Source organism: Erpetoichthys calabaricus, chromosome 15 (genome assembly GCF_900747795.2).
Source record: "Erpetoichthys calabaricus chromosome 15, fErpCal1.3, whole genome shotgun sequence".
NCBI lineage: Eukaryota > Metazoa > Chordata > Cladistia > Polypteriformes > Polypteridae > Erpetoichthys > Erpetoichthys calabaricus.
This window is the reverse complement of record NC_041408.2, coordinates 3,225,969-3,241,489: the sequence shown is the minus strand read 5'-3', so window position 1 is coordinate 3,241,489 and position 15,521 is coordinate 3,225,969. Positions and strand designations below refer to the sequence as shown.

Below are 15,521 nucleotides of genomic sequence, written 5' to 3'. Positions count from 1 at the left end.
TAGTATTAAAGGTTTCAAGTATTTAAAATATCAACTGGCAATGTTTTAATATGTTTCTTTTTAATTTACCATTTCAGGTGGGCTGAGCAGTTTCAGGCAAAACCACGAAAACCTCTGTGACAACTCCCTTCAGCTCCAAGAGTGCCTGGATTCGGGGGCTGCATCCGCGGTGGTGCCATCGATATCCCACCCGCTACCCACCACTCCCGACATTGAGAATGCAGAACTGACCCCCATACTACCTTTCCTGTATCTCGGCAACGAACATGACGCTCAGGACTTAGAAAAGATGCAGAAAATGAACATTGGATATGTCATTAACGTCACCACTCACTTGCCTCTCTTCCACTATGAGAAAGGCATCTTGAACTACAAAAGGCTGCCGGCCACGGACAGCAACAAGCAAAATCTCAGGCAATACTTCGAGGAGGCCTTTGAATTCATTGGTAAGTAAAGAGTCGCTACCAGGCCCTGTCTGAAACCTTAATCCAGTACGTCGTGTGTGTGTGTGTGAGTATTGATGAGGGCCTCCATTTTATTAAAGGGAACTACACGAGATGTTCCTACAAGTTCTGCACGCTTGCTGACTGTGATAATATTCAGAATATTCATGCCATAGGTTAAGAACTTGATTCTGAAAATCCACCCATAATCCTGTTCATCCTAAGAGAGTGCACAGGAGCCCATCCTCTTATGAACTGGGGTGTCATTTGTTGCCGAACCCGTTTTTTTTGTTTATTTTATCCAAGTATTTAATTTTTTAACACGCTTTTGTGTGCATTTACGTTGTTGTTTCTGACCGTGGACGCCATTGTTTTGTGTCTTTTATAATTGTAAACGTTATTCTGGTTGCTACTGTCACGAATGCGGATTTAATATTTTACCCAGGATTTTACATTTTTTTCTAGTGGTGTTTTTTAGCGTGGAGAATTTAATGGCGTACTTTATATGTACTTAAGAGGTTCCATTAAGTAGTAATTTCATGTCATTTCCTAAAACCGTGTAGTCCAGATCAGGGCCGCCTAGGTGCTGGAGCCTATCGAAGCTAGCATGTACTTTTTAATTTCCTACTTCACCCTCTTGCGTGTTTTTGCTGCACTCGGCCCCAGAAGTTGCAGTCATTGTTGTTCATTTGCAGTGTCATTGTTCTTTAAATAATAATGAATTTATAAAGTGCTTTTCATAGTGAGTGGGGAGCCACTTCAACCAGCTGGATGATGCGATGGCAGCCATTTGGCACTGACCACAAAGCAGGAGACAGAGCTGGAGGTGGCAGAGTGATGCTAAGATTTGCGTTTTGTGTGACGAGGATGGACAGAATTAGAAATGAGGACATTAGAGGGTCAGCTCAGGTGGGACGGTTGGGAGACAAAGTCATAGAGGCAAGATTGCATTGGTTTGGACACGTGCAGAGGAGAGATGAGGGGTATAATGAGAGAAGGATGCTAAGGCTAGAGCTGCCTGGGAAGAGGAGAAGAGGAGGTTTATGGATATGAAGAGAGAGGACATGCAGGTGATGAATGTGACAGAACATGATGGTGAGGACGGAAAGATATGGAAGAAGATGATCTGCTGTGGCAACCCCTAACTGGAGCAGCCGAAAGAAGCAGCTCACCACACATGAGTTGTTATGTAGTGAAGTGGTGGGTTGGCGAGATTGTTGGCCAGTTTGAGACAGGGGACATTTAGGGAGCCATAATGACTATGACCCTTACTTTTTACGAAGGATACCCAGGGATCTTTTATGACCACACAGAGTCGGGACCTCTGGTTTTACATTTCATCCTAAGGTAGGCACCCTTTTTACAGCCCAGTGTCCCCCTCACTGCACTGGACCTGCTGGCCTCACCAACACCTGGGGCAAAAGGGCTTGGACCTCTGGTCTGGCAATGGAATGCCAGCCCAACATTAAAGCCTGTCATGGGCTCTTCTCATCTTGTCCGCGGGTCCATGGGCACAGAGGTCGGTATGCTTACCTTGTTAGGGCCCTGCAGAAGCCACCAGTGCACTCATAGGCGACAACACGAATTCACCAGCACACAGTCGTGTTTTGTTATTGAATGTGTTTTCTGTGTTGTTTTCAGCGTACCAAGAAAAACTTTACTTCTGACTATTGGATTTTTGAAAGAAGAATTTTAATCCGTTTAACAGGATCAACTGGTTTATCACCCCCTCCTACCTTGAGTTGCGTTGGGCAATGTGCTCTATTTGCAGACCCCCACTTTTACTAGCAGTTTTAAGTGGATATAAGAGGCCACCATTTTGAACTTAATGCTTTCCTACTTTGTGGATGAACAAAAGAAAGTCTGTTGTGTGGTTTTATTGAAATTTGTGGCTTTAGATTGTCTGACTAAGACTAAGAGTGGGTGTACCACTGCTAACTTCCTTGTCCTTTTTGCCGCTGTTTCCGGTGCCATAACAGCTACTTCTGTGTGCCGTGTATGATTCCTGGAAGTGCGGTGTGTGATGTCTCTACAGCAGTCGTATAAAACATGGATGTGCCCTTACTTCCCTGTCCATGTTTCTGGCTTTTTAAAAACAAACTGTTGCTTGGGAGTCGGTGCTCTGAAATGTTCTGGTAGTCCAAGACTCCTGCAACGTTTTTCTTGACTCGAGTATTTTATGTTTTAGACCTCCCTGAGTCTGATTTTTACTTTCTTGTAGGGAAAAAATATTGTAATCCTCCAAAAATTCAATTTCGAGATTTTGACGAGATTTTGAGTTTTAGACCTCCCTGACTTTCTCGTATATGAAGTAAAGGGAAAGTATTGCAATCTTTGGAAGCTTCCATTTCGATATTTTGAAGAGTCTCGATGTTTTAGACCACCCTTAGTCTGATTTTTACTTTCTTGTAGGGAAAAATATTGTAATCATCCAATAATTAGATTTCGATTCAAATTCAATTTCATACCGACCTCTGTGCCCAAGGACCCTCGGACCAGACGAGACAACCTGTGACGTTTTAGATCTCCCTGAGTCCGAAATACCATTTTTGGAATTGTGTGTGTGAATACGATAAACTGAGTATGGTTTCACTTGGGTCAACCAAATTTTGCATACAAGAATTAGGTACAAAACGTAGATTTCTATCAACTTTTGGGCTATTTTCGCTAACCGGAAGTGGTATTTTACCTTTTATTCATTCAGCTGCAGAGTCTGATTTATTCAGCTTTACTTGTATAATAATTGTTCAATATTTTTTATTGATTTGATTTGTTGCTGATGGTTCTTTAATGTACATAATATAAAAATTGTCTTACAGTTTACTCCTCAAATATCCATCCCCATATCTGAGTATATGAGAAAGTCGAGGGGAGAGCACTCCCGATTTTTTTTTTGTTTTTCTTTCCTTTTGTTCAGAATGGCGTCTGAATTTACCCCACACTGAGGGGTCCACCCGCATACATGGACTTGCAGGCCTGTGACTTGATAAATGCCATTGTGTTGGAGTGACGTACTCACGTGTAGCTTTATGAAAATGAAGAAAACAAAAACGAGTTCTGGTATGGAGCGAATGCTGAGCGGTGTGCAGATACTGGAGAAGTGCTGAAAAACCTAAAATTTTAAACTGTATGATATCCTACCAGCATTGTTTTTCTTTTTTTGATTAATATGGAAGTAAACCGCAGTTTCTTTCAGTACATAAAAGGACTTCCCTTCCTATGATACTTACTATTACAGTTGGGGCAAAAAGTCCCTTTCGTAGGGTTAAGGAAATGAAAGCACATGTGGCCACGTGAGATGGCGTGGCGCACCAGGGAGGGGAGCAATTGTGCAGAACACCAGGAAAGCTGGACCAAGATGGGTAGACTTAGGAGTTATACATTTTTGTTTTTGCTTTGGAACCATTTTGGTGTCCATACTGAGGTCTGAATGCTGTTATTAATAACAAGGTAAAAAATGTTCTCACCAATCCAATCCAACACCGTACTAATCTTCTGAAAATTGACTTTTTTTCACTCCTTCCATCAGAGTAGTTACAGAGCAGCACATACCACTGGAAAATGTGGTTCTTCTTTTCATAGTGGACTCTGCACTATCATCTGCCAGACGGAGTTCAGAAGGCTAAGAAGTACAAGTCACAGGAGGTTCTGCTCACCCTTTATAACACACTGGTGAAGCCTCATCTGGAGTCCTGGGTGCAGTTTTGATTTCCAGGCCACAAAAAGGACATAGCAGCACAAGAAAATGTCCAGAGAAGGGTGACTGGGCTGATTACGGGGGGCTACAGGGGATAAGTTAGGTGGAAAGATTAAAAGAGCTGAGCCTTTACGGTTTAAGTAAAAGAAGATGAAGAGGTGACCTGACTGATGTGTTTAAAATTATGAAGGGAATTAGTCCAGTGGATCGAAACGGTGACTTTAAAATGAGTTCATCAAGAGCTTGGGGATGCAGTTGGAAACTTTAAGGGTGAATTTCACACAAACATTAGGAAATTTTTCTTTACACAAAGAACGACAGACACTTGGAATAAGCGACCAAGTAGTGTGGTAGACAGTAAGACTTGAGGGACTTTCAAAACTCGACTTGATGTGCTTTTGGAAGAAATAAGTGGAGAGAACTGGCGAGCTTTGTGGGGCTGAATAGTCTGTTCTCGTCTAGAATGTTCTAATGTTCTAATAGGGATGTGAAGTTTGTGCCGAGTGAAGTACAAAGTCAATTGGTAAGCGTTTTGGACTGACTGTCTGCCATGCCAATTGTAAATTTATCACGTTATGCAAGTTACAGCAAATGCACATTTGAATTTGGCTGTTTATGATCCAGAAACCCAAATGTTTAAATAGCTTGGTTTTTGATATCTGTTGTAGAAGACCAGGCCCCAGGCACAGACAGACAGACACCGTATGTCTTAAACACAGACGTTTATTTCCTTCACCTGTGGGCGCATGTCTTCCCCGTGACCCACAGGCAATACACAGTCCCACAAAAGCACAATTCCCACACCAACACAATCTTCTCTCCTTTACCACCACTTCTCCTCAAGCTTAGTCCTCCTCCTCCTGACCCTGGCTCCTCAAGTGGTGGTGGCTGGCCTTTTTTATAGCCCACCCGGAAGCATTCCAGGTGCTTGATCACCTGGTCCTAATTGCACTTCCGGGTGGGGCTAAAGATTCGTCCAGCCGAGTTGTTGCATCCAGACAATCCCCAGCGGCCACCCCAGGCCCCAACCAGGCTGTGGAGGACTCCATCTCCCATGGAGCCCTGCGGGAGGTTGGGGAATCACCATCGGCCAGGGAGGCTGCCACCAAGCGTCCCGGGGGAGGTATTGGACTGCCCATGGTTGCTCCCCTGGAACATAAGTAGCAGGGGCATCCCGGCCGGGCATGCAACCCGACCGTTCGTCACACTGTGCAGATGCTCACTATCGCATATTTTTAAGAGGAACTTGCACTGGAATCACCGCAACTAATGAAAGCGGTTTGAGCGTCTTGTGAGGAAGCCCCTTGGAGTGAACCTGGTGTGGCTCAATGGCCGGAGATCAAAGCGCCAGCCCAGGACGACACTCGATATCGGCAAGGCTGGGAGCTTCTGGGAATTCCCAAGGAGGTGGTAGTGGGGACCAGGAAATCTGGTTTGACCTGCTCGGCCTCTTGCCACTGGGAAATGCGGTACAGAAAATGAGATTAGGTTTCCTCTCTTTTGTTTCATTGTTCTTGAAACAAAAAACGGTTTGTAGCCTCTGTGAAAAGGAACAAATCCGGACAAAATGAAGTGTCCTCACAGAGATCTTCGCTTAATAGCAGTGAGGTAGATCCTAGAAGAAAATGGGGAAAAAAATGTTCTGGAAACATGTCAGAGATCTGGAGTTAAACACTTCTGTGGGGAGTCTGGCACCGGTAGATGCAGTCTGATGAGTGATCGCCAACGTCAGTCGTGTCATTTCTTGTGTAGAGTGGTGAGTTGAAGGGACATGTCTTCCAGGGCAGACCGGGAAGTGGCATCACTGTTCTTTGGAGGGCTCCTCTTCTACTGTAGGCCTGCAGGAGGAAGAGTGCTTAGTAAATGCGTCTTGCAGGAAGTTGTCTGTCCCCCATTTTACCCCAAGAGCAGAGCCTCCAACACAGTCCCGTAGCTGGCGGTTTGGTTGGACCCTGGTAGTTGGAGGAGGAGTGTTGTCACGTCATGTGCCGAGTATGGTCAAATTCTGACTTCCATGTCCATCCAACATGAAACACGCGGTCCCCGTAATAGCAGATGTGGAGGGGAACTGAGAGAAAAGCTGAAGTTTACTTCAGGGACTGTAAATCCCGAAATGCTGGTACCATATGTGGTATAGTGGGTCCGCAGCTTCAAGATAAAGGGCTGGGTTTTAAATCAGTATAGCCGTGTCATTCTCCGTGGGCGCGATCGCACGACCGCGGGGAGTTAGTGAGGTAATTGGAGCGAGTCGCACCTGTGCGTGTGGGTGTGGTCGTTCACGATTCACTCATTGGCTTCCTGCAGTGTGTTATTAAGGCGCTGCGCCCACGGAGGCACCCACAGGGGTGTATATGTACGGGTCGAACCAGAGAGATGGGGGGGATGAATGGAAAGAGATATATGAATAGAGAGATCGATCGAGGAGAAAGGAAAAGCAGTTTAAAGAAAGTGAGAGAGCAGTCTTAGCAGGAGGATCTGGCCACCTGGAAAGTGGAGACGCCACAAGCTGGGGCCCTGCGCAGGAGCGTTAGTCAGTAGCGCTCTAGGGGCTTGTTCGCCCCCCTGAAAACAAGTGAGTGGGGTGAGCAGAGAGGTGTCCTCCCGTGGGATCTGAGGAGAGACTGTGGGTGCGCGAAAGATCAAGGGAGGAGAGCTGACCTCGACGGTCTGGCAGTGACGTCCGGAAGGAGGCCAAGACGGAGGTTAGCTGAAGGAACTCGTGGCCGTTGGTCTCCGCCGGCTGGGAGTAATGGGTGAGCCGGGGAGAGAGTGACGGAGAGTAAAGGGAGTGAGAGACTATTTTTAACCTCAAGTTTTAAAGGATTTATTTATTGGATGGTTTTTATCCCCACTGGACACTTTTGTTTATGGATTTATTTACTGAACGTAATGCACTGTTTGTTTTGATGATTGTTTTAATAGAAGCACTTAAGCACTTTTTGGATATATCCCCTGGCTTCATGTGAGATTTGTCAGCCCATCTCGGTGACATTATCGACGGTGTTGAGTTCAGGACCCCCATCAGGACGTTGGGAGCCTGAAGAGAACCCACATTGTTACACCATATGGTTTAAAAAAAGAAAACACAAGTGGGGTTTTTTTGGTACTTTTTCCAGATCCGGTACCCCGCACAACCCTACTACCGTGTGCCGTCCTGAAGGAGGTGAATCCTTAGGCAGTCAGTTCTTTTCTTTTATATTTGGACCACTTTGCGGAGATTTCTTTCCATTTCAGTTTTTCTGTTGATCAGAGTCAAAAAAAAAAAAAAGTCAAATGAAGTCCCCTGCGAGGCGACGACGACGACGTGTATCAAGAAAATGTGAAACTGGCCAAGGGGGTGAAAACTTTTCATAGGCACTCGTATGTGTGTGTGAGTGTGTATTATTAGAGCTACATGGCAGAATGACCCTGGCTGTTCATAAAGTTCCCCTGGATTTCAGTCAGCAGGGTCAGAAATGTACCCTTCACAAAAATACCTACGCTGAGTGTTCTCCTGTTGATTTCGGGTTCTTTGTGAACGATAGTACAGTATATGCTAGTGCTAGATGCTACTCTGACATTTTGGAACTTGTAACTGTATTATTAATGGATCTTTTTTACTTGACCTAATAATAGATTTGCTGTTTTAGGGTAAAGTTGACGTAAATAGTTCTGAAATTTTGCTTCTGTTTTCTTTCCACAGAGGAGGCACAGCAGGATGGCAAGGGGCTCCTTATTCACTGTCAAGCTGGTGTGTCTCGTTCTGCTACCATCGTGATAGCGTACCTCATGAAGCACACGAGAATGACCATGACGGACGCTTACAAGTTTGTTAAAACAAGAAGACCAATTATCTCTCCCAACCTGAACTTCATGGGGCAGCTGTTGGAATTTGAGGAAGACCTCAACAATGGCATCACTCCTCGAATCCTTACGCCAAAGTTAACTGGTGTAGAAACCATCGTGTGAACGGAAGGTACATGGTCAGTTTTTGGCGATGATGATTTATTCTTTCAAGGAGTTATTCACTGGAAGACCTTGAACTGTGAGATGAGCTCGGGTTTTAGACGACACTTTTAAATTGTGGCAGCGGTGAAGGATCATGGAACGCATACGCAGCGTTTTTTAAAAAAGGAAAAAACGGCCGCGTGTATGGCTTTGGTTTTGAAAACCGGTGTGGAGGTACTCGTGTATTTGTTTATTGGACCAGTCGCAAACAGGGGTACAGAATAATTGCATTGAAAAAGACGTACTTTGTGTTTTGTTTTTTTTGGTGTTGTCTGTGCAGGAACATGGGCAGGGAAATTGGTGTGTCTGTCATGCTCATGACGACGAGAGGGTCACTGCACCAGCGGACAAAAGACGGTTACACCGGGAATGAGAAGACAGCATCATGCAGATGGACTTTATATATTTTTAATTTAGCGTGTTCATTTAGTACTTCTATTTTTATATGGTAGAAATCTTGGAAGATGTAAAACAATTTAAATAATAATAATAATTGACCATGTTATGTATGCCCTTGGTGGTTTAATGTGCAATAATTTCACTGAGAAAAAAAATCATTGACGCTGGGCATAACTGTACATAGAGTGCTACTCTTGCCAGTTGAGAAATAATTTCTATTTTTTTTTTTTTTGTTTGAATTTTTGTTTCCTTTTTTTGAAAAATTCTGGGTACTACGCCAAAAACCTTAGTGCAGATGTATATCAGAATGTTAAAATTTAAATATTTTCAGCACAACATTGGCGTGTTCTTGTCTGTGTATATTCTCATTTTGTTTACTATAAAAACAAAACTTTGCCATCATTCATTTGTTTTCGAAAGCCTAATTGTTTCCGTGAATGTTTTCCTCACAAAACCCCCCTTTTTTTTTTGTTTCATTCCCTCAAGGGGTTCATTTTCAATAATGCGACATTTATTCAGTCAAACTTTTAACCGATCCCGAGTGGTTGCAGGGTTCCATTCCAGCCACTGCCGCTAGTAGACCCGACTTCCTCTGCTCGACTTTTAATTCACTTAAGATTCGGAATTTATGACAATTGCCGAAATTCGCCAAAGTATTGTCAGTAAATTTGCTGTGTTGACGTTGTTCACCCAATTCTTTATTGAATATTTGCCACACCGCCAGCTTAGATTTTTTTTTTGCCCCCCTCCAGCATCCCATAATGCTTTGTAAGACCATTGTGACATCTCCGAACTGTAGCAGCCGTTACGGATGAGGATGTCGAGACCTGATTTGCATTGCGCCTGCACAGAAAGTGTTCACCGCCTCACACTTCACGCTCGATCTGATTCACGTGTGCCCGAATAATTTACGGCCCATATACACACAGTGTAATATCACTACCTGATTGGTACTTTGTCCGGATTTGCACCGCGCGTACATTTTAAAGAAAAAACAAAAATTGTATTGGACGGGTACATTAGCCAAGCACAATGCAAAAATTCTCAAAATATTCTTCATTGTTCTGCATGTATGTTGTGTCTTCACCACTGGATTAAGCGTGTTAAGCAGGCCATGTGGCATAGCGGTTAAGATTATGGACTTCAGACCCTGAGCTTGTGTATTTCAAATCCCACTGCTGACACCATTGTGTTACCCTGAGCAAGTCACTTCACCTGCCTGTGCTCTAATTTGAGGGAAAAAAACAAACAAAAGAAATAAAACTACTTGTATGTCAGATGTTATAAGTCACCTTGGATAAATAAAGTGTCACACACGCACGATTAGGGAGCGGCCAACAGACCCGACGATGCACGGAAGTAACAACCCAGGGGATTTGATACGGAATTCGTATGCCTCTCTTTCCCACTCTCCAGGAAAACAGAAGACGATTAAATGGCGTACTTTTCGGAATTCGGCCGCAATGACGCGCATCCACAACACATAAATCTCTTCCTTGTTCCGAAGATCCGACGCCACAAGATGACCTCACTTCCCGCCTTCACTTCGTATCGTCCTCTCCGGTCAAATTTTTCCACTTCAAAATGTCATTTCCTGTCCGTCTGATATAAAAGTCCCCCTTGTTTCACTCGTCAATGTCTTGTGAAATGTCTGTGTACTTGAGTTGCAGTGCAAAAAGACTGTTCTACGACCTGCAGTATACGGGACGGCGTCCCAAACCTTTTATGAGAGTCTTTTGTGTTTTTCTGTCTTCACAAAAGATATCAGTTATGTAGTGACAATAATGATGTTATGCTCCTCGCCATATTGCACAGATCGGGTAGCGACAGGGACAGCCCGCCCAGACTATAAAACGCTAATCTCTCACATCACAGGCTCTGTTGGTGTGAGTTAGCCGTAGTGATAAGAGCCCAGGAGACACAGAGAGAGATAATGGAGTAATATATGTATTATCCCGTGAAGGACTGGTGGTAAAGTGATTAACTTTGCTGCCTCACAGCTCAGGTCACATTTTTAGAATTTTCATCCCGTGTCCGATCATAAACTTTTGATTAAGTCGAAAATCAAGTTTCTGACCCGAGTACCCTTGCAGGTAACTGGCATGAGAAATGGAGAGTCCTTAGTATATTGTCTACGCTGATCTGCCACAACATTAAAACTACCTGCCTAATCCTGTGTAGGCCCTCTTTGTGCCACCAGAACAGATCAGACCTGTCCAGGTATGGACTCCACAAGACCTCTAAATATGTCCTGTGGTACTTGGCAGCAAGACATTAACAGCACATTCTTTTAAGCCCTGTAAGTTGCAATATCCACAGACCAGACTGGTTTGTCCAGCACATCCCGCAGATTCTCGATTTGGATTGAGATCTGGGGGATTTGGAGGTCACGTCAACACCTTGAACTCTTTTTGTCGTGTTCCTCAAATCGTTCCTGAAAAATTGTTGCAGAGTATATTATCCTACCAAGAGAGGCCATTGCCATCCGGGACTACCGTTGCCATGAAAGGGTCTCCAACAGTCTTTAGGTGGGTGTCAAAGTAACATTTGTGTGAATGCCAAGACCCAAGGTTGGCTCCACTAGCTTGCTTTCTTCCCACAATGCATCCTGCTGCCATCTCTTCCCAAAGTAAATGTTGCACATGCACATGATATAACATAACACTGGATTCATCAGACCAGACCACCTTCTTTTGTTGCTCCATGGTCCTGTTGTGACATTAACGTGCCCATTGTAGGCACAATCATCAAGGAACAGGGGTTGGCATTGGTACTCTGGCCAATCCCCACTGTGTATTCTGACACCTTTCTCTCACTTCCAACAATTTGTGCTGCAGTAGCTCTTCTATCCGATCAGACCAGACGGGCTGCTAGCTTTTGCTTCCTTGGGTTCTCATGACCCTGTTGCCAGTTCACTGGCTGTCCACCACGTTTGATGGGTACTAACGATTACATACCAAGAACAACCCTACAAGACCTGCCCTTTTGGAGATGCTCTGCCCCAGTCGTCTCACCATCACAATCTGGCCCTTGACAAAGTCGCTGAGATCCTTAAACTTTGCCATTTTTCCTGCTTAATATATGCCACCCCAATACAGGTGCCATTTTAATGAGATAATCAATGGTATCCATGTCAGCAGTCAGTGGTTTGAATGTTGTGGCTGATCGTTGGATGTCAATATGAGTGTATACACACACACACACACACACATGCAGAGCCTCCACCATAGACCTGTGAAGGTCCACATACACGGAGGTATCAAGCCATCCCTGCACCGTTCCATCGGTCTACGCAGCTCGGTCACTTCATTTGACCTTAGATGTTCAGTTCCGTGTTACATTTAATTGAATTTGAATTCATTTCCTGTTCACTTTACTCTACTTGTACTTGTGTACCTAATTAATTAATGTGCTTGATTCCATGTTATTCTAGTTATCTTCTGTTGTATCATATTAGAAAATCTTCTGTTGGGTGATTTCCTGCACTGTCACTAAAGTGAAATTTAAGTGGAAATTCCGCAGGACCATTCCGTGGCGATTTATTCTTTGGCACACAACAACCCCAAACACAAATGTGTCTGCTGCGATGTTTCATTTGAATAATCCTTGTTCCATGTTTTCCCTGTTCTTTGATTATCAAGAATTTCAGACACAGTTTGCCATGAACCTCCTGTGACAATGGAGGAATCGGACGGCGTCGTTTTCACTGTGTGGTGTCTTGACGGAGTCTGCCCTGCTTTGTTTTAGCAGCACCGCCATGCCAATGTGTGTGTGTTTGTGTGTGTAAGAGATGACCATTTTCTAGTGTGTACTGATATGTTTTTATTTGGCAATATTTATTTAAATAAAACTGTTAATTTTGCAAGCTTTTCCCACAGTGGGTTGAGGTCAGGGTTCTTGTGCAGGTCACTAGAGTTCCTCCATGTCTTTGTGGACCACAGGGGGCACAGTTACAGTATGATTGAATAGAAAAGGTCTTTCCATCAACCAAAGGGCACAATTAGTCTAAAACATCTTTCTCTGCTGTAGCATCAACAGGGGACCTCACCCTTACCCAGCCATTATGCCACATCCACCAAACCTGAAGGTAGCGTCCATCTGGCATCTGCCAAACCCAGATCGGTCCAGATAGTGAAGTGTTCATCGCTCCATAGAGTCCACTGGCGCCATTCTTTACACCCCACCAGCTGACACCTGGCATTGTCCCTACTGATTTTAAACCCCACTACTGACACCATGTGAGCCTGAGCAAGTTTTAGCAGAACCGCCATACCAATGTGTGTGTGTGTGTAAGAGTTGACGATTTTTTTTTGTGTGTGTACTGATGTGTTTTTACTTGACAATTTTTATTTTATTAAAACTATTCATTTTGCAACCTTTCACAAAGTGGGTTTATTCTGCTGATTCATTATGAGAGTGGTGACTAATTGTCTGATGAGAATTGCTCAGCTGCATTACCAGAATTGTTCTATCAAAGTTTCAGGTGGCTTATGTCAGATAACCAATGAAAATCCTGTTATCATCATTGAATAGTGAAACTGGCCCGGTGCAGCAAACCCAGCAGGCTGATCACGCAGACTCGGGCAGTTTCAGAAGTTCATAAAAGAACACAAGGCTTGAATTCTGCACACTGACATCGCTCAGCAAGCGTTTCTGTTACATAAAGCTTTGAACCTCCCGTGAATCTCTGCAGAGCCACAAACATCTCTGTCTCTTTGGGCTTTGAAGTCCTGTTCACTTTGAGTTGGGTGTTTTTCTCTTTTGAACAGGAAAGCAGATCACAGCTTTTTTTTTTTTACAAACTGATCGTCCACAGGTGCCCCGTGTCTGTGTGAGTTTTTTCTGCATACTCTGCCTCCCATGTACCAGAAGATCTGACTGTTAGGTTATTTAATAATTTTAAAATGGCCACAAGTGAGTGTGTGTGTGTGAGTGGGCACTGTGATGAAGTTCCACCTCACCCTGGTTGCTTTGTGCTGTTGGGATAGCCTGCAGCTCCTGACCCCTACATGGATTGAGAGTTAGAGAAGATGAGAAGGTTACACTGCATGGCCAACAAGTTTGTGGACAGTTGATGATCATGCCATGTATGATCTTACTGGGCACCCCATTCCAAAACTATGGGTATTCATGTGAAGTTTGCCCTCCATAACAGCCTCCACTCTTCTCTTTTCCCAAGATGTTGGAGTCTGTCTATGGGAACTTGTGAGGTCATGTTGGATGAGAAGACTGGACTCACAATCTGCGTTCCAGTTCTTCATAAAGGTGTTCAAGAGCAGTGCTGCTCAACCACTGGGTAGTGCCCCATTTTCGGTGGTAGATACTGTCACTGGTGGGGCGCGACTTGCTATTGTTTATATTGAAAGTGGGTCGCTGCTCTGATGAATGCGCCTGACACCCTCCCAGCTCTCGGACTGACCATCACCCTCGATTCATGAAGGTGGACCCCTCTGCCTGCTCTGGTGATCGGACTCAATGTACAATGGGAAACTCTGATGATCCCCCTCTGACAATCATGCTGGATTCACCAAGGAGGAGCATTCTAACGATCACGCTTGAATTACTCGATGCACCCAGGAGGACCAAACCCCCCCACCCTTGGATATTCACAAAGACCCTTATATAGGAAGAAGTGGGTCGAGATGCTGAAAACTCTTGAGAAATGAGGTAAGAGTTCTGCGCAGGCCACTCAAGTTTCTCCGTCTCTTTATTGTCCACAAGGGCACAGTCAATGCTGGGACAAAAAGGGGCTTCCCATAAACTGAAGTACACAATTGTCTAAAATGTCTTTATCTGCTGGCATGTGTTAATAGTTTATAGTAAGTAGTATAAAGGTGCATTGCTGCCCAGTATGATGGACCCCCCATAGCATTTCTTGGCACACTTATGCTGAAGAATTCCTTGCTGGAAAGTGTTGGTGTGTCACAGAGAGGATGCGCAGCGTTGTTCAGAATGGCACTCACTGTTGTCTTCAATCTGAGCTCCACCGCTACCTCCAGCAGGGCCAGAAGGCGTCCCATCACTAAGTGTTTCAGTGGGTTGCTCTTGTTTATAATGGTAGTGGGTTGCACTGCCAATCACGTTTCACCCCACCTGTGCTCACTCAATTCATGAACACACATGACAGAAACTGGATTAGACCCCACCCCCCCAGCTCACTCAATTTACCTTGGCGGGTCATTAAGACACATGAGAGAAAGTGGGCCACGACTCCAGAAAGGCTGAGAAACACTGCCATTAATTGAGTCTGCTGTTCATTTGTTGATTCGATGGGCCGTTTTTGAAGTGATGTTAACGGCCGAGCACACCACCCTGGCCATCACAGAGTTGTGGAGCATGTGAAGGACCTCACTACCCGCAATCAAGTCGTGCAATTTTCTAAGAACAGTGTCTGCTCTGCCCTTTCTTCTACAGTTCCCCCTTCTGTTACAAGACCAGTCATGCCTTTCATGGATGTGTACCCCCTAGGACTTGTAGCAGTTCCACACCCTGAGTAGAGGCCCTTGCAGTGGTTGTTCCATGATTCTGTGCATCACACAGTTTCCATACCAAAGGTGCACATTTCGGGGGCTCGGGTTAGTGTTGTTTGTAGACCTGATCAAGAAGGGTATTACTTTTCATGATAGCTACAATCGGAATGGACAATGGTAGGTTCCCCTGAGATCACAGATGGGTTTTTATTCTACCATCTGACACCCCATGGAGCACGCTCAGGCTTATGGTGACACTTTTTTGGAGTCCTGCTGGCAAACTGAGAACTAACGAAATTGTAAATCCCCTCCTTTGATTAGTTCAGCTGCCTCGGTCTTCGAAGATCTGTCCACTTGGAACGGACGGCCGATTATCAAATTGCAGTTCACATTTGCCGCAGCCCATGGTGCGAAGGACGTGCGTGCTGTGTCACAAATAGGCCGCTCAGGTTCTCTCTGCATAGATACACATTCCAAGTGGTGTTTGGGGTTATTTCTGATTTGAAGCGGAGAGCAGACGGCCTG

At 44.6% G+C, this 15,521-nt stretch overlaps 1 protein-coding gene across 1 annotated transcript in view; it reads left to right on the top strand.

The window, feature by feature from the left end:
* Positions 1 to 8,842, top strand: part of dusp10 (dual specificity phosphatase 10) — a 40,820-nt gene extending 31,978 nt beyond the window's left edge. Inside the window, exons 3-4 of the mRNA XM_028820211.2 lie at positions 78 to 446; positions 7,823 to 8,842. Coding sequence (XP_028676044.1) covers positions 78 to 446; positions 7,823 to 8,088 — 635 coding nt within the window. The 3' untranslated portion in view covers positions 8,089 to 8,842. The remainder of the gene's footprint in view (positions 1 to 77; positions 447 to 7,822) is intronic.
* The last annotated feature ends 6,679 nt before the right edge of the window (positions 8,843 to 15,521 follow it).